This window comes from Arachis ipaensis, chromosome B02 (assembly GCF_000816755.2).
Source record: "Arachis ipaensis cultivar K30076 chromosome B02, Araip1.1, whole genome shotgun sequence".
NCBI lineage: Eukaryota > Viridiplantae > Streptophyta > Magnoliopsida > Fabales > Fabaceae > Arachis > Arachis ipaensis.
In genome coordinates this window covers 28,348,356-28,367,811 of record NC_029786.2, presented here as the reverse complement: position 1 = coordinate 28,367,811, position 19,456 = coordinate 28,348,356, and the positions used below count along the sequence as shown (strand labels likewise).

General features: G+C 33.5%; 2 protein-coding genes and 1 pseudogene across 2 annotated transcripts; 1 reads left to right on the top strand and 2 right to left on the bottom strand.

Moving 5' to 3' along the window:
- The window catches only part of LOC107627106, a 3,313-nt pseudogene extending 2,428 nt beyond the window's left edge, over positions 1-885 (top strand).
- LOC110269209 (ATP-dependent DNA helicase PIF1-like) lies at positions 6,690-7,283 on the bottom strand. Its single transcript, XM_021116894.1, has one exon. The coding sequence runs from the start codon at positions 7,281-7,283 to the stop codon at positions 6,690-6,692; it is 594 nt and encodes a 197-aa protein (XP_020972553.1).
- Positions 7,679-10,313, bottom strand: LOC110269208. The gene is made up of 3 exons (XM_021116893.1): positions 9,805-10,313; positions 9,066-9,721; positions 7,679-8,007 (listed from the first exon to the last, which is right to left on the bottom strand). The coding sequence occupies exons 1-3, from the start codon at positions 10,311-10,313 to the stop codon at positions 7,679-7,681; spliced, it is 1,494 nt and encodes a 497-aa protein (XP_020972552.1).

The following is a 19,456-nucleotide window of genomic DNA, read 5'->3' as shown; positions in this document are numbered from 1 at the left end:
AGTTAGAATTTTATTTATAAAAAATAAAAGTTTGGAGATTTTAGGGAAAAGATGGGGAGATATTGTGAAGAAATAAAGAAAGTGAGCGTAGAGGTGATGGAAGCAATCCTAGAAAGTCTGAAATTGAAGGCATCAACAACAGCGGCTCTAACAAAAAAACTTGAAGATGGGATGCAAGTGATGGCAGTGAACTGCTACCCACCATGTCCAGAGCCAGCTATGGCCTTAGGCCTTCCACCACACTCTGACTACAGCTGCCTCACCATCGCGTATCAAAACTGCCAAGGCCTTGAGATAATGGATTCTACTGCGTGCTCTTGGAAGTTAGTTCCACATGTTCCTTATGCACTTCAGGTTCATATCGGTGATCACTTTGAGGTGCTAAGCAATGGTTTGTTCAACAGTGTTGTCCATAGAGCTACTCTTCACAGGGACAGGACAAGGTTCTCCATTGTTAGCTTGTTTAGTTTGGGAATGGATGATAACATGGGGGTTGCTGCAGACCTTATTGATGATGAGCATCCAAACAAGTACAGGGAAAGCAGCTTCAGAGATTTTCTTGATTTTCTTGCATCTAATGACATTGCTCAAGGGAAGAACTTCATTGATACGCTGAAGATCCAAAAGAATAATTAGGTGAGCCTGGGTTAAGGAGGAATAGAAAGGGAACCCAAAAATTTTGCGCTACAATTCGATTTGTGTTCAAGATTCAATTGGATTTGTGTTTCATTTCTATGAGAAGATTGATCTATTGTTGGTTTAGCTTGTCTCAAATTTGGAAACAGTATTTGTAGTTGGTCCTATTAATAAACACAATAGATTAGATGTGCTCAAGTCTTACTTTACTTTGGTAAGTGATCATAATCCATTGAGAATCTCTTTTTTATTCTTTTAAAGCATTCTTTACAAAACTCAACCCATGATAAGGAGAAAAAAGAGATATTTTCATAGACTATTAATCATCTTCTTTTACATTGCATAATCATAGATTAACAGTGAGATTCAACAACTAGGGCGGAGCTTATAAAGCATGGGCAAAAAAGTATTAAATTCAAAACAGAAAGCCCTATACATATTAAGCTAAAGTCTTCAATTCTTCTTTTTTGGAGCTTTAAATCCTGGAATTGGGATGAACTTCATGTAATTGACAAGTCTTGTTGCAGTTCCTAAACTAGCACCCTGCATGGGATTCATTGGGACAGAAGTTGCTAGTGGAGAGGATCTTCTCCTTGGTGATAATTTTGAAGGTCTTTTTATTCCATGATCCTAGATAGAAAAAAATTTACATTACACATAAATGATGATTCACTTGAATCACAAAAAATTTAAGAAATGTAAATAAGAAGTTACCTTTTGAGAATTTTCTACATCAGAAGCAGTTGGCTGAGATATATCTATCTCTACAGGTTGTGCATCAGAAGTGGCTTGCCCAATCTCAATAGACTGCACAAGAGGATTGTCTTCTCCATCACATTCGTCACCATCATCTTGAGGCTGCTGAAGTTGCTGCTTAGATGCAGGGGCACCTCCTTCATTTTTCTTCTTCTTATTAGCCTCAGCAGCAGCAGCAGCAGCAGCAACTGCAGCAGCTGCAGCAGCAACTGCAACAGCATCACAAGCTCTCTTCTTCTTACAACCTCTCTTTGTATGTCCTTTATCACCACAGAAACTACAAGTAAAGGGGACCAACTGCCTTTTGAAACTGTTGATGGTGGTCGTGTACCTTTGGTGTTTGAGGTAACTTTGGTGTTTGGGGATAATGGTTGTGTTAACCTTGGAGAATAATATCCAACATCTCTTCTATCTGAAAAAAAAATTCAAAACCCATTACTTGACAATCACTATAAACACAAATAGATTTTTCTGTCCTATTTACACTAACTATTCAATAAAAAAAATAAAAAGAATAATACATGTACACAAACATATTTTAGTGTCTTATTTACATAATTATTTGCAGGATATAGTCACTTTATTTAGTACAAGACAAATATAATATTAACTCCTAGACACGAAATTTTTATTTGAATATGTATGTTTCAAGTTCCATAACATCACATCTTCTACAAACTTAATAAAGAGTATACTTTTGTGATAACATGTTGCTGTTTATTTTCAATCTTCTAATAAAATTAAAATGGCTTAAGTAAAATAGATCTTTTAAATATTCTCATCATTATACATAAAAACTGAATTAGACAAATTATATATTATACAGGACAACTGCAGCAGAAGTATTTATAATATTGTCTACATTACAAGTCATTGCAGTATTCACTCATATAACAGACATCAACAAATAAGTGTTTTATCAAATAGAACACTCATGACCATGAAACAGAGCATTATTTTCAAACAGAGCATGACCATAATCAAATAGAGCTTCTCATGAAACCCGAACCTAATCAAACCACAGAACCATAGTAACAGAAAAAAAAAACAAAACAAAATTCCAACCACACTCACAACACAAGCATATACAAAAATCATCATGCATTGCAAAAAAAGAATAAAAAAAAATTTACCTTTACAAATGGCAGAACCTCTTGTTTCTGACGCAGGAAGAAACAAACGATGAAGTGAAACTTGATTTTGATGTCTTATGAGTGCAAGAATTTCAACCTCACTAATGAAACCCTAAGGAAGTAACAGAGCATTATTTTCAAACAAAGCATGACCATAATCAAACAGAGCATCTCATGAAACCCCAACCTAATCAAACCCTAGAACCATAGTAATAGAACAAAAAAAAAAACCATAATTCTAACCACACTCACAACACAAGCATATACAAAAATCATCATGCATTGCAAAAAAAAAAAAAAAAAAAAATAAAAAAAATTACCTTTACAAATGGCAGAACCTCTTGTTTCTGACGCAGGAGGAAACGAACGATGAAGTAAAACTTGATTTTGATATCTTCTGAGTGTAAGAATTTCAACATCACCAATGGAACCCTAAGGTAGTGGCATTCATGAAGAGAGGAGGAAGAAGAAGAAGAAAAGAAGAAGACAGAGGGTAGAAGTGGAGAAGACAAGTGAAGAGATGGTGTGTTTTTGATGAAGCACGTTTCATATTTTTATTTTGGGCCAAACGACAATGTTTTTGCCAAATTGGGGCGCCAACCCAAAATGCCAACGTTTTGGCTCTCCAACGTGGCAACTTCATGACACATCATATCGTTGGTCATGACTCATCACCGGAAAACTGTCCAGGGACTATTATGGTGCCCGGAGCCGTACCTAGAGGATTACAATGGTGCAATTGGGATTTCAGGGATCACATTGGGTAACGATCCGAATTTCGGAGACTATTATGGGGATTTACTCCCCATACATTTAATGAAAATTAAATCTCACCTACCATTTCACCGCATGGGTGCCACTAAATCAAGATGACCCACTATATATATAATGGGTAGCTGCAGATACTTGTAATTATAATCACTTTGAAGAATTCCTTTTCTTTCCTTCGAAATTGATATTTCAGAATCAATCATGTATTGTTGAATGCGATATCACTAAAGATGTTGAAAAAACTCGCTCAAGGCTGGCTTGAACACAGTTTTTGGGGAAAGCTTGCATGCATCAGGTACGATTCAGTGATCGGCTTAAAAATTCTTTGGGATTTTCATTTTCAGATTACAATTGTAAAAGGCGTTAACTTTTGTATGTCTGTTATGGTTTCATAATATTTGAGTTTAATTATGTGTTCCAAATTGATCAGATTGGCCGAGCATAAAAATGGTGGGGAAAAAGATCACCGAAACTTAATTGAGGTGATGTGTGATCTCTTTATTAATTTACTTTTTAGTCTTGATTATTGCTAATATATTATCGAAAACCGTATGCTGGTCACCATTCCGACATAACTGATCCTGATATAAGTTGATAGTAACAATTTGTTGTTTGTAAAAATAACCATTGAAAAAATGTTATAATTAGTAGATGCGTTGGTAAAATTGTGATCTGATTAAGCTTCAACTATTTTAAACTTAATTTATGGTGGTGTTACTATTTGCTTGTGTGCGTTGGTGTGTTTCTTCGGGTGAAGAGTATTTTTGATGACGTTGTTGTCTCCTTGTTGAAGCTTCGTTTGAGTGAAAATGCGGCTTAGAAGATAAAAATAAATTGTGGTCTTGGAGGTTCAATGCTACTTGTATTCGTGTTGGACAGGTTGTTTTCCTTTTTCTATGAAAGTTGATTTTTCTTAATTTTATCTATCTCTTCTATGATGCTCATAATAGTAATTTTGATATTTTGTTATGGCTGTTCTCGTTGAGCGTTGATTTGAGCATAGATGCTGCTCAAGAGATGAAAAGTGATTCTAAACTTCAATAAGAGATTTTGATATCTAATGCCAGTTGTGTTTGCTTTGAACATGTATTTTTCCATTTATACTCTATTATAATCACTTTCCACTATTTTGCGAGAATGTATACAAATGCAATGTTCTATTTTGAAGTTGAATAAAAATACAAAGAGTAATCTGCTGGTGCTGTTAGTTTTGGCTTATGTGCACTGGTGTGTTAGTTCGGTTGAAGAGTAATTTTGATGGTACTTTCACCGTTGATATTGTTGTAGGTTCCTTTGAGTGAGAATGGATTTCAAAAGATGAAATGAAATTCTGAATTTATATCAGATCTGTGGAGCTCTAATGCTGTTGGAGACGTGTTTTTCCTTTTTTCAAGTTATGTTAAGTTTCCTTTTTTTTTTCTCTCTCTTTTATGATGCTGTTGGTATTCTTATGTTAATTTAAGTGAGGATCTTGCTGATAAAATGAAAACGAATTGTGAACTTCAATAAGAGATCAGATTTGGATTTCTAATTCTACTTGTCAATTGGCTTTTAAAAATGTGTTTTTCCATTTAGAATATTTTATAATCACCTTCCTTTGTTTTTCCATTTATATTATTTTATCAACTGAAAATGATATAAAGCACAGAGGCTCAAACGAAGAATCCTTCTAATGTAACGCTTGCCAAAATTTGCTGGTATAGAGAAAGACAACTATGATATGGTCCCATGATATAAAGTTTTGACATGTATGCAATATAGTTATGCAGCAGTTTAAATTAAATAGCCATCATCTTTTATATTTTAAAGTAACTCTTGAAGAATGAGTTGTTAGCGCAGTGTATCTTCTATCTTGTTTTCTATAAATTATCCGTGTGTTTGATCATCGTTGCTCTAAATTGTTGTGCAGCTTAGGAAGTTACCAAACCAACTATACTCAAGATCTGCGAAATGTATTGTGTAAGTATTATAACATATCTTTTACCCTCCTTTTAGTGCATGAATATCTGAAAGAAGATATCCTTTTGAATCATTGTGTCTGTCCATTCTTGTTTGACACAACGGTAGCTTGCTATAGATTTTCTAATTTAATGTATAAAGGAACAAATATATAAATAACCAAGACTTTCTAATTTACTGTATAAAGGAACAAATATATAAATAAAAATGGGTTAACGCTCATATATTGTTGAGTTTTGGTTTAGCGTATGTGTTTGCTAGCACGGTTTTTTGCCAAGCAGGTGTTTATATATATATATATATATATATATATATATTACTCTTGAACGGTAACATTGTTATGAAATTTTAGATAGTCTTCTGCATAACCACATATCATTTTTTCATATTATGGATGCTAAATTCTGATAGAGTGATTGCCTCAATGTTATAAAAAGACATTTTTAAGAAAATTACTTTATCAAATAATGGATAATAAAGTTATATCCTCACAGTTCTAACAAATTTTAAATTTAGACTTCATATATTCTGTTTCCACATGCACTAAAGTTAACATGACTCAGACTTATGAAATGCCAACTAATGCTCTTGTAAAGTCATAAAAAACCAAAATGCATCATCTTTTGACTTAAGAAATGCCAACTAATGCTCTTGTGAAGTCATAAAAAACCAAAATGCACCATCTTGAGGCCAGATTGATCGAGGGGATACTATATAGTTATTCTACTTGTGTGACTCCTTTTCTGGGGTTTAATATGAAATTCACCTGAAATAAAGAAAGAGAATGCTACCTTTTTTAACTGTTAGTTAGAAAAAATCACAAAATGTGACATGAGTTCCGTCGATGAATTTGAATGAACGACATCTGAGCATATACTTTTCACATGTTTAATGCCAACCTAACTGATGTACTTGCTAATATAGTAGGATTAGAGCTATTTCTGCAAGCGTTTGTGAACTTTAATTCCAAAATGTCATTTTTTGGATCCTTGCTCTCTTTTTCTACTCAACATATCTGATTTGAAAATATCACCTGCAAAAAGAATGACCTGTTAGGTTAATTATGACGGATTTGTGGTATATTGTTATAAAGATGGTCTGCCATCGCATATAGAGATCGTTGTGAATTTCTTTTATGCACATTACAAAATGCACTTCTATCTTTACGAAGTCATATATATATATGTTCGAATGGAATTTATTCTGATGGAATGCTACATTTAATACCTTACTGATCCTATATGTTCGCTTTTTTTTTTTTGATTTGTAAAAACTTGATTGACTAACCCACAACCAAGAATTATACATTGATACGCCCACCTAAAAACCATGAAATTAGAACATATCCATATATTAAAAACATATGAGGATGTTGAACTAAGAAGCATGCAATTAGGACATACCTAATGGGTGGTACTCGCATAATAAAACTACTTAGACAACGTTTCTAAATACTTCTTTGAACACAACATTGTTTGTTTCCTTCTTCTCTTTTTCTTCATGACATATTATGATCTTGAGCCCTCTTTTATTGGTAACTCTTGAAACTGCAACATATAGTTGCCCATGTGCGAATACAGGCTTTTTTAATATCAAACCAACATGTGACAATGACTGCCCTTGACTCTTGTTAATTGTCATTGCATAAGAAACCATGATAGGAAATTGTCGCCTTTGAAATTTAAATGGTATCCTATGATCAGAAGGGATTAGGGTCATTCTAGGAATAAACACTTTTTGGCTAGCTCCCTTCCCTGTTAAACTTTTTGCTTCTATTATGTGCTTTCCAAGTTTGGACACAACCAATCGTGTGCCATTACATAGACCTGCTGAGTCATCTATGTTTCTTAGTAACATGATTGGTGTCCCTACCTTAACAGTTATCTCATGGTTTGGTACTCCTGAGCATCTAATAGTGTTTAGGAACTCTGGTGTGTGAATTGATGCCAAAATATCATTATTTGTTTCAGATTCAGAAACTGTATCAGAACTATAATAAGTCCGAGCTTCGGATGGGTTCAAACTCATCATATAATTATTTATTTCATCCACCAGTTGTAGTGTCGGTGTGAGGATAGCTTTGTCTTTTACATGTGAAACACAACTTGAACCGCAAAATAATTCAGGGTAAGTTGCTTTACATATCGAACTAATAGGATCATCCTAATCATGTATCAATATATCATCTGGGATCTTTATTTTATCAATACCATCTATAGATGACAAACATCTACCATCTCCAATGCTTAAAATCCAATCAGTAAATTCTCTTAAGTCATTGTTTTCACAATTGCTATTGTCCGCTTGTAAGCGCATGTTTCTTGTCAAAGTCAACAGCTTACAACTATCCCATATATATGATGAGTTAATTGTAGCATTGACAATCTCTTGCCTACTGCCTTGGGTATTACTGGTAGTATTTGTCAAAAATCACCACCAAAAACCACTGTCTTTCCTCCAAATGGTTGTTCCAAGCTTGCAATATTGTTGAACCTCAAAATATCTCTCATGGTCCTATCGAGTGCTTCAATACAAAGTTTATTGACCATAGGAGCTTCATCCCACACAATAAGCTTAGCTCTGATTATTAATTCAGCCAACGGAGTATTTTGCTTTATGTTGCATGTTGAAAATTCATCCAAATTGAGTGGTATTGCAAAGCGAGAATGTGTCGTCCTACCACCGGGTAATAAGAGGGATGCTATGCCACTTGAAGCAACTGTCAACATGATTTGACCCTTGGACCTAATACCTGCAGTAATTGTCTTCCAAAGAAATGTTTTTCCCGTACCACCATAACCATACAGAAAGAAAAACTACCCTGCCCACTATTCACTGCTGTCATCACTTCTTCATAAGCTCTCTTTTGCTCGTTTGTAAGTTGTTGTACATACACTTCATGTTCAGCAGTCAAAATTCGTTTATCGTACTGAAGCTCATCAGAAATCAACTTATTGTTTTCCCCATTCATAATTTGCATCAAACTTGTAATGGCATTGATGGAAAATCTCTTAAGCTCTTGTTATAACTCTTGAGTAGTTTTTCAATTTCTATCAACGTCAGATCCCATAATTCTTCATCTGTAATTTGTAACTCTGTTCAACAAACTGTATACACTGTTGTAAGTAATAGTATGATTTTGTAGAAGATAAAATTTTGCAATAAAATACATACATAAATTATATTTACATCTGTTCTATTATGACCAAGATCATTATTTAGTTAAATATACATTTGTTTTACCTCATGTAGTTGATTCTTATATTTCCCATATCTATATTGGATATTTTGAACTCTGCTATTTGGATGTATATTGTCTATATAGCAATATGTTTTCAGCTTCTTATGATATCTTCAATGCTTAATAGAATTGGATTTTTTGCATGGCATATATACAGTAAGATGCAGAATAAGGAAAAAGGATACACCTTATTGTACACTTCCATATAAGCATTCATGACCATTGAGACAATTTGTGCATAATCAACCTCAGATATAATTTGTGGCTCAACCACCTCGAGGTAAGTATGTCATTTTAAAAGAATTTGTTTTGATGCATGTGTATATTATTTTGTTAGTAATGTTTATTGTTAATTTTGGGAATTGTGTCCATGTCTTTTTGTTTTGTATGAGATTCATACTTTATTTTGCGAAGTAAAAATATATTAAAATCTAGCAAATTCATAAGTCAACTAATATTTATTGATAGAGTTATACTAATAGTTGTCTAGTAACATTAATAGTATTGACAAACTGATACAAAGAATACTTATTTTTCTACAATTAATAATAATAACTATAACAGCATACCTTGATTGTTAAGTAACCTTCTTTGTCGATGAAGAATGTCATCGGATAGCATTCTCTGTGTGCTTTCCCATACATGCTCCGGCCTAGCCATTGAGTTAGAAAACAGGAGTGTTGCATAAAGCCTTCTTAAATATTCTCCTGAGCCCCAGTGACTTGCTTCCTCTATAGCATCAATGTATTCTTTATCATCAGCCAAAAGTTCATATGCATAGCATGCATCTCGAAATGTCGAGTAGACAACACCATCAATAGTTCTAATTTGTTCATAACTGGTAGGTCCTCTAACAAAATTTAGAAGTAGTCTTAGGTAGTAAATCTCTCCTGATCTTGGAGGTACAAAGAAAATACGGCCAATAATTACATGAGATTTTCTTGGAAACCATTTTCTAGTATTAGCCTTCCATACAAACTTAGAAGGAAATTCCACATATGTCAAAGATCGAGCTTCAGGGTATTTTTTGTTTGCCTCGAACCATCCTAAGAACATGGATTCTTTCACAGACTCTTTCCTAGCAACGTCATCCATGTTTTCATCGTCCTTGAATATCACTGGTTGTTCACCAGGAAGCTGAAAGCCTAGCCTTACCACAGAAGGGTTCCTATAATGAATGCTATACCCGAAAATTCTCCATGCAGCTTCGCACGAGGATATGTACCTACAATCATAATACATATTAACTTCATCACACTGATCATTATTCACATCACTTGTGGCACTTCTGTAAAATGAAGTTGTTACACGGTCATTTGGCCTTTATTGACGTATCTAAATAGATACTTAATCGATCTTGACTGGTTACACCATTCAACATTTATGTGAGCACCATATTTCAATAATAACTTCCTATTGTGAGGCACGACATATCGATTGTCAAGTTCCACACCTGATTTGGTTATTATTTTGCCATCATCCCTGCGCCTATAAACCGGATAACCGTCTTCATCAATAGTAGTACTCGCAACAAATCTCTTAGGAAAGTGCCTCATGCATTGACCATTTTTCATGCATGGTGAATCTTTCCTAATACTACCACATGGACCATGCATCATGTGCTTTTCCACTGCTTCGTAATATAGTGGATCGTTGACCTTGTTGGGTATCTCAGCACTTATGATCCGGTCCATGTCTTTTTCCGTTGGAAACTTGTCATCATGATGTAGAAATAACAGAATATGTGCGTGAGGGAGACCGTGCTTCTGAAACTCAATTGTATACACAACTGCAAAGGAGATTATGTACAAACACATTTATACAGGTTCTTAGACATTGTATACTTCCCATTAGTTAATACAGGAGATGCTTTTACGTAGTTATATGATGAAAAACGACAACGCTGGTTAATTTTATAAATGATTGTCTCTTTATTCATACAAATCCAGCAAAGTTTTTTATAATTGAATGGAATTCGCAATTTATAAAGTTTCAAAAACTTCACTGGAACTGAAATATATAAAAAATGTAGCCATCTTAGACTGCAGGTTAATTCAACAGTAATTTAGTTCCCTATTCCATACTTTCTTTTCATCCAAAAATCTTCACATCACACATTTTAATTTATAAAGGGTTTTGTGTATATGTGTTAAACTATTTTTTGGAAATAGAAATTTCTAGTGCGGATTTGTTTAAAAACGTGTGATAGAAGAAGTTAGAGATTTATTGTATAAAATGATTGGTTTCATAAAAAATCAAAATATCTCCATAACGAACATACACATGTACTGGAAAAGCTAAAAAACATGCATATTAATATTAAAGAGTATGTAACGGGACATTGTTTACCTGCACTAACGTGCCTAAATATTTGGTTCTTTCTGATGTCTTGGATAAGTTTGTCCAACTTAACTTTGAAAGCTCTACATACCATGTCTGGTTGATCTTCTGCATGTAGTTCTCTATTCTTAAGAAAGTCTTCTAATTCAGGCCATTTCGGATTACATGTGAATGTAAGAAAGGTCTGGATAGCCAACCACCCTGCAAATCGCCATTGCATCTTGGTAGTTCTGTATCATGTACCTAGGCCCTCCCGTGAATGAAGAAGGCAGGATGATACATTTTTCTCTTGACGCAGGTCTAGTTTCCCCACTTAACACTGCTTTGGATAAGCCCTTGTACATTTCACACCTAAACTTTTTTTGATCAAGCCGAATGTAATTTAATCTGGCTGACTCAATCATGGAGAATCCGTCTACCAAGAATTGCTGAAATAACCTTCTTGAATAGAGAAATGGAGATGCATCGGCTAGTCTTTCTTGGATCCTGAACGCAAAAAACTCGTTCATTGAGACCTCTTGCCTACCCTTATCTTCTTTACCACTTTTTTTTAGAGGAATGTCTTCCTTGTATCCATCTTCTCTATATGGAAACAATAAAGGGTACTGCAATGCCAAATAGGCTGGATTTAGCTGATTAATTCGTTGTAGCCTCCCACTATGTGTTTCAACCAAAATGTCTCTATCAGTTTTGGCGAAATCAAAGTCGCCTACTATCAACGCAGCAACTTCATTAGTGGATGGTAGGTTATACCGCCTACCATCTTTGCCCCGTTTGCCAAACAACCTCAACTTCACTGTGGATGTGTAGTCAGGTCCTATAGACTCCCGAACCATTTGAAATGCCTGGACCAATATGTTGTTATCGTCCAACATCTTCAAATCTCTAACAATATCTTCATGTATCTTGTTGTCTTTTCCTCTGTATCATGGCAAATCATTTTCGAAATTTATGTTAGTTAAATGAATAGTTCCTTACTGATTTAATCAACACATAATAACCATGGCCATATTTAATTCCGTTACGCACCTTATCACTGCTATACGATTTTGAATTTCATTTTATGTATCGTACACATATAATTGTGCAAATCTTGCCATGCACCCCTCTTCGGGTATAAGGCTACCCATCAGATGATAATTCTCTCCATATAGAATAAACGTGCGTGGCCCTTTGCTATTTGTTATAGTTCAATCAATCTTGGCACCCATCGAGGTGAGTTGGAACATAGAGTTATAAGTCTTAATGTTCTCACGGAAATGCTTGCTTTTGATGTCCTCGCCATATAGCAACTCATACAAAATCTTGGGTGCTTCTTAGAGCTGAGGAATTTCAACTTTTCCTCTGTAACAGAGAGTATATGTAGGGGTAGATGTGTTGTATTATTTTTGTGACCTTTCATCGTACCAAAACAAAGCATGACAATATTGACATTCATGAATTGCATCTCCCATGTGCCAGTACACTACATGATAATAGACAACTTAGCCAAATTGTCCAAAAACTAACATTCAATACATACTTGTGGCACATTAAGGTAGGTTATTTTCTGCCTTATACCTTTGTTAGGATTATTTGGAGGTGTGCTTGTGCATGCGTCATTAGTAGCTGCTCGATTTGCTGCATAATAGATGAAGTCAAGATATAGTTTTGAGGAAAATTTTATCTTATGTCACTTGGTTAGATTATTCCTCCAAAAAGTCTGTTACGTTTATGCATATATAGTGTTTGGCATTCTGTAAAAGTAATTGATGAAACACAAATGTTGTTGCTTATGCTCATTAAATTAAAAAGGTATTTTTACTCTGACTTAACAAAAATAAACCTCAAGAAATTCAAAAACTATCTTTTCAAATTTAATTTTGATAACCTACCATTGAAAAAATATTGTTACCAAACCAAATCTCTGTGTTTGAATTATTTTCAGTATGTTTATATTTTGGTCTATCAAGTAAATAGTATATTCGACATTTTAAGGTTACTTAATTATTTAGGCAGCCTTAGTTTAAAAGAATGTAAACTAAATCCAATGCATAACCACTGAAAAGTTGAAGCTGGAACATTTTTGCATTCTTTTCAAATTTTGGAAAGATAATTTTGGATGCTCAATAATTTTTTATATTTGGTTTGACAAAATATCTGTTATTGTTTAAAGATGACCTTTTTTAACTGGTTATCTTATTTTGGAGAACTTTATGGGAACTAAATATTCTTGTTCATTTTGTTCAACAAAAAAATGTGTTACATTATTAAAAAATTATATTTTAAAAGGTAAATTTGATAAGCTAGTTGCTTCGAATAAAAGGCTGCAAAATCCAAGCTTTTGTGTCGGTGAGAATCACTTTTAGGTGTTGCGTTGGATTTTTTTTAACATAACAACCAGTTTTGCTAAATAATTTTAGTTTATTACTTATGCAGAGTGAGTTTAAAGGAATATGAAGTAAATCCAATACATAACCACTTTAAAGTTGAAGCTAAGACATTTTTTCTCAATTTTTTCTATTAAACACAAAATTAATAACAAATCCTTCTCTAATTTCTGCCACTTAATATTGTATATAAATTTTCTTACCCATTGCTACGTTGCTCTTGTCCACGGAGCCACCCTCGTCATGACCTGATCCATTTGAAATTGAATTAAAAATTTGTGGCAATCTAGTTTTTGCCGTGGTTCTAATTGAGGTTGGAGTTCGCGTATTCACCCTGGAATATGTTTCTGCAATAAAATTTTTCAATTGTAAAAATGGTAGTAAGATTTGAGTGTATGTATTTAGTTTTTAGTTGAGGAACTAAATAATCTCGAAGCAACAACGCCTAAATAAAGGAAGATTATCATCTGAGTGTGTGTACATTGTGTGAGAAGATTTGATGCCCCCACGACTATATGCATTTGCATAGTACACTCAAAATTATCTATCTTTTGAGCCACATCCACTTGGACCATACCATTTGCATCGATGTAGTTAAAAATTATTGTACTCAACATAAATAGCTTGGAACTAATCTGATCGAGTATTCACATTTCTTTTTTCAGCCAGCTTAAGAGCCCTTTCCCTCCTGTAAATTTTTGTCGTTTCTGCACTTATGTTACCTACAGGGTTAACACAATACATGTCATTTCTAAGCTTTATGTCTCACAATTTTTATCTGCTGACTTCATAAAAACCCCGTATCTGATAATTGTTGTCGGGATTGCTATTTTTTTAACTTACGTTCAGATCTAATAATCAAGTTGTGACTTATTATTACGAAAGACAGTTCAACCTGTTGGAAAGTTTACATGTCCGGGTCTAATAATCAAGTCGTGACACTATATTATGAAAAACAGTTCAACCTGTTCAAAAAATCCATAGAAAATGAGTCAACCATATCAAAATATCTAACCTCTCGAATGAGCACCATGACCACTGCCACCCACACACTCATGATAAATTGCTGTAGTGATTGATGGGGACCTTTTGGACGTACCTAAGCTGCCGAAGTCTATGTAGTGGTGTCTTGCATTATCATAATTTTCCTTATCCTTATAATGAGTTCCATAATGAGTTTCTCTTCCTGTCTCTAAAATTTCTGCATAGAAATTGAGTATAAAGTGAATCCATTTTTGTAAGACAGTTTGCTAATCTAAAGAACTTCAAATGTTATGTTACTCGCTGCTTCATTATGCCTTTGTGTTCTTTTTCTTCTACTGTAACACTTGAGATAGAAGACCTTGAGCTTCTTCCAGTCAGCCTTTGTTCAAGTTTATCTGAAAAAAAATCCATCTTATGTTTTTGAGGCATGTTGATATCCCATACACGGTTACATAGCATATTCCATACACTTCAGAATATGATGAACCTTATTAAGAATACTACCAAATTTTCGTCTTTAGGATATTATCTGAGTGGACATTATATAGTGATGAAAATTGCACAGATTTCACTATTTTTATTAAAAATTTACGCACCTGATTCTTGTGAAGATGAGCTATGGAAGATTTGCTGCAGAGGTACTCGAGTGTACAATGTCCTCTGAGAGTCCGATTGTGATGTCTTCAACTTCTTTCTCTTGTCATCCATGATACTCTTCCTTTTACACCTAGATATGAATGAGGAGTTTTGGTCCATTTTAACGGTAGTCCTATATATAACTTCTAGTTTAAAGTTTCTTTAACCATACACGGTCAACCACAATATTCTGTTAGCTACACATGTATTGCTGAAATCTCTACTGGTTTGGATATTTTGGTAGACATCTTCACTCAATAAAGAAACCTAAACTACTATCTCAATGATGGTGTTATCTTTGTTTCTTATATATCCCACTGTATCTTTTTTTTCCCTTGCCTTTTGACCTAGTTTCTACGATGATTAATTTTTTGATTGACCACTATATCGTGCTAATATCTGCATTTATGGTTTAATTCAATTTGCATTAATATTTTGGTTTTAACCATATTGTATTTTTATGAATTGTTGATGTATAGATTCCTTTTTTGTGGAGTACAAAACACAATATATTAATAACTAAAAAGATCCTGTTTCTTTTAGGGGCTTAGTTTATCTTTTAATTATTTATTCATTTTTTACTTCTATTTTGACCCTTTTGATACTATAAACTTGACCATTAAAATGTTCAAAAAATTTTCTAATATTATCCAAGCTTACTCTTTTTTGTATTATGTTTTGATAGTCTTTTTATACCCTCATGTTACCTTTAATATCTAAGTAATCAACTTTCTTAGTAATATAGCCTCCATTACAGTGTTTTTATCCTACTATATTTGTTGTGGCCAAGCTTATTGTGATTATTTGTAAAACCGTTTTCAAATGGTTTATATTCCTTACTTAGTTATTATCGACTGTATGAGCTCAAATTAAAAATGCATATGAGTGTTCAGAGATATGACTAATTGTGTGGACATAAACACTCGCAATATTGGTGTTACAACCAAATCTTATAACTATTTATATTAATGAGTAGATACTAAGCCAAGACACTCTAGGAAATCACACTAAACACTGACCTAATACACTATAATATAATACCCTGCAGATTATATTCTACTTTCTTATAAAATCTTGGAAACTCAAGAGAGTTTCTTTGACAAAACCATACACTCAGAACAAAGACAAATAAGAAACTAACTATCATTATGCATCCATTATAGGAACTGAGGATGCTCTGATCTAAACCAAAATACAATAACATAGACAGACACAAAACAAATTTTTTGAAAACATAAGCTTGAGACCTAATACTTAAAAGTTGTGAAATATTGGATGAGTTTCCACATAAGTGTGGGGTAACTGGTTACACAATATAGAGACTTTCAGAGTGCATGGTCATGGACTTGACGTGTACATTTTGTTGCCAAGTACGGTGCATCAGGTGCTCCCTCCTAGCTCCGCTCCACTTAAGTCTTGAAAGCAAAAGATCTGTCCTATCAGCACCATTGGATCCCCCAAAACGATTCCTACACTCCATGATGGAAATGATATCCTTTCCGATGAACATAGATGGGTTGTAAAGAATGCCAAGTCCTGTAACTCTTATCCCAATTAAGCTTGTCCTGTCCATCATGCTTAATTTCCCAAACTATAACTTCCCTTGAGAAGCCTATATTACGATAGGATATGAAACCAACCCCATCATGCAGATTTGTAAGAGAGTGATAGGTTGATCTTGCATCAATTGGAATAATGCTTTCAAAAAACTGCCTTTGTATTATGGAGAAAGATATTATCAGTGATGATTTAGTGAAGTTGGTTCCTTCCCAGCCAATCCAGTAAACAATTCTATCAACAACGATAGACTTTGGTCCCAACTTTTGCACGTCGCTGGTGAATGATCTGCAATCTCACCAGTTATTCTCAAATGAACAGTATAGACTCCAGCCCAAGGTCCTATGTATGTAATGGCGCTTAAAGACATGCACAATTCGATACTCCACTGAATCATACAAATACCCAAATGCATAAACTACAACATGATGACGGTAGTGTTTTTTGGACTCATCAAATACATATTTCATCATTCCAGTGAGTGGATTCCATATGAGTAGCCTTGAGTTAAGTCCTCCTTGGGATAATTTTATACAAAGAACTCCATGGTCTGAGCCAATAAGTGAGTAAAAACCAAGCTGGTTGATCACAATTGGAAGGTTTAGCTGCGAGTGCACTCCATCATTTACACCAGCACGAATGAACCATTGAGAATTTTCGTCTGCTGGAGGGTTTCCAACACCAATAATGACATTGATGTTTTGACCCCTTTGTTCAGCCCAGTTCTGCTTCACAAAGTATGGTGTGTTAAGCCTGAAATTCCAAGACTTGTTGAGTGCCCTACACCTGCCACCAGTCTTAGGATCAGCCTTAGTTAAGATCTTCCATACTAAGTCATCACCAAGATATGGTAATAGATTTTTTTTTTGGAGAAATGTCACTCATTTGTGAAATGCAGCTTATAAATTTCTTAGTGAAGTTTCTAAGTAGAGAGGAATGCTTATGTTTTGTGCTTGTGTCCATTGGATTAGATGTCGTTTATATATAGAATGATAGGAGGTGTATTTCATGCAATCCTAAATCTATTATGAAGGGTTTAGACTACTTCATAATAGATATATTCCTTTTTTTATTTACTTTTTTGTCCAAGGTCTATAACAACTATCTACTACATGGCTACATGCATCATATCTGTATGGTGATTTCCAAATACCATGGCTTTGCTTTTGTTATAATCTGTTGATGCTTTGTTTATATGTTTGTTAACCTAAAACATGAAACATGTTAAGTGATGTGATATAACATCTGGTTTGCACATTTAACCAAGACGATATACACATTGCCATTTGCTGATTCTCCTTATATAGCTGTGACTTTTTTACTTAATTATTAATTGTCACTTTTAACCTATAAACCTATAAAAATAATTGTTTAATTGACCAAATATGTAGTCTCCAAAAAACTACATATAGTGGTTGGTAACTATGCTCATCCTTGCACACTTTTGTTATGACTGCTTTGAGTTGACTAAAGACACAAAAGGCTAATTAGTTGTACAAACAAAACCAGCAAAATCAGCTTTCATTTTCTTATATTTGAATGCTTAGAAAAGTAAAAAAACTTTTTGGCTAATGTATACATATTTTTATATATATTGTTACTTAATATGTATTTGTTGTGCATTGTGCTTTGATTTGACTAAAGAAAAAAGACTAATTATACGTATAAAGAATACCAGCAAAATTAGCTTTTATTTTCTTATATTTGAATGCTTTGAGAAGCAAAAAGAACTTTTTAGCTAATGTATACATACTTTTATATATATGATTACTTAATATGTATATGTCATAATGATTTTACTCCTATTTCTGTATATCCTCTTCAAAAAAAAAACAAAACTTGATAAGAATGGACTACAAACTCTTGGTAAAAGTCAATGAGTTCGAATATATATTAAAACTATGTATGTGGAATCGTGCATGGATCACTGGAAATAGATGATAGCCATTATGATTTGATTGCCAGTCTTATGTGTTTTATGATTATTTAATCTTATTTATCTTGCTCCATAAAACTTATTAAGATCCCTCTTTTTGCAGCTTAAAAATTTTTTGGTGAAGTTTTTAAGTAGAGAAGAGTGTTTATGTTTTGTGCTTGTGTCCATTAGATTAGATGTCGTTTATATACAGAATGATACGAAGTGTATTTCATGCAATACTGTATCTGTTTTAAAGGGTTTAGACTACTTCATAATACATATTTTCTTTTTTTATTTACGTTGTAGTTGATTAGTCTATAACAATGAGCATTTACATGCATCGATACTTGCATCGCATCTATACGGTGATTTTCAAATGCCCATTGCTTTTGTTATAATCTGTCGATGCTTTGTTTATATGTTCGTTAACCTAAAACATTAAATATGCTAAGTGACGTGATATAACATCTTGTTTGCACATTTAACCAAGACGATATACACATTGCCATTTCCTGATTCTCCCTATATAGCTGTGACCTTTTTATTTAATTATTAATTGTCACTTTTAACCTATAAAGCTATAAAAATAATTGTTTAATAGACCGAATGTGTAGTCTCCAAAAAAAAACTAAATATTGTGGTTGGTAACTATGCTCATCCTTGCATACTTTTGTGCAATGTGTTTTGAGTTGACTAAAGACAGAGCAAAATCAGCCTTTATTTTCTTATATTTGAATGCTTAGAAAAGTAAAAAAATTTTCTGGATAATGTACACATACTTTTATATATATGATTACTTAATATGTATCTATTGTGCAATGTGTTTTGAGTTGACTAAAGAGACAGAAGACTGATTATATGTATAACCTAAACCAGCAAAATCAGCTTTCATTTTCTTATATTTGAATGCTTAGAAAAGTAAAAAAAGTCAATTGGCTAATGCATACATACTTTTATGTATATATGATTACTTAATATGTATGTCATAATGATTTTACGTCTATCTCTGTATATCCTCTTCGAAAAAAATAAAATTTGATGAGAATGGACTACAAATTCTTGGTAAAAGTAAATGAGTTTGAATATATATTCTTTAATAATATTTATGTGGATTCGTGATTGGATCACTGGAAATAGATGATAGTGATTATCTCCT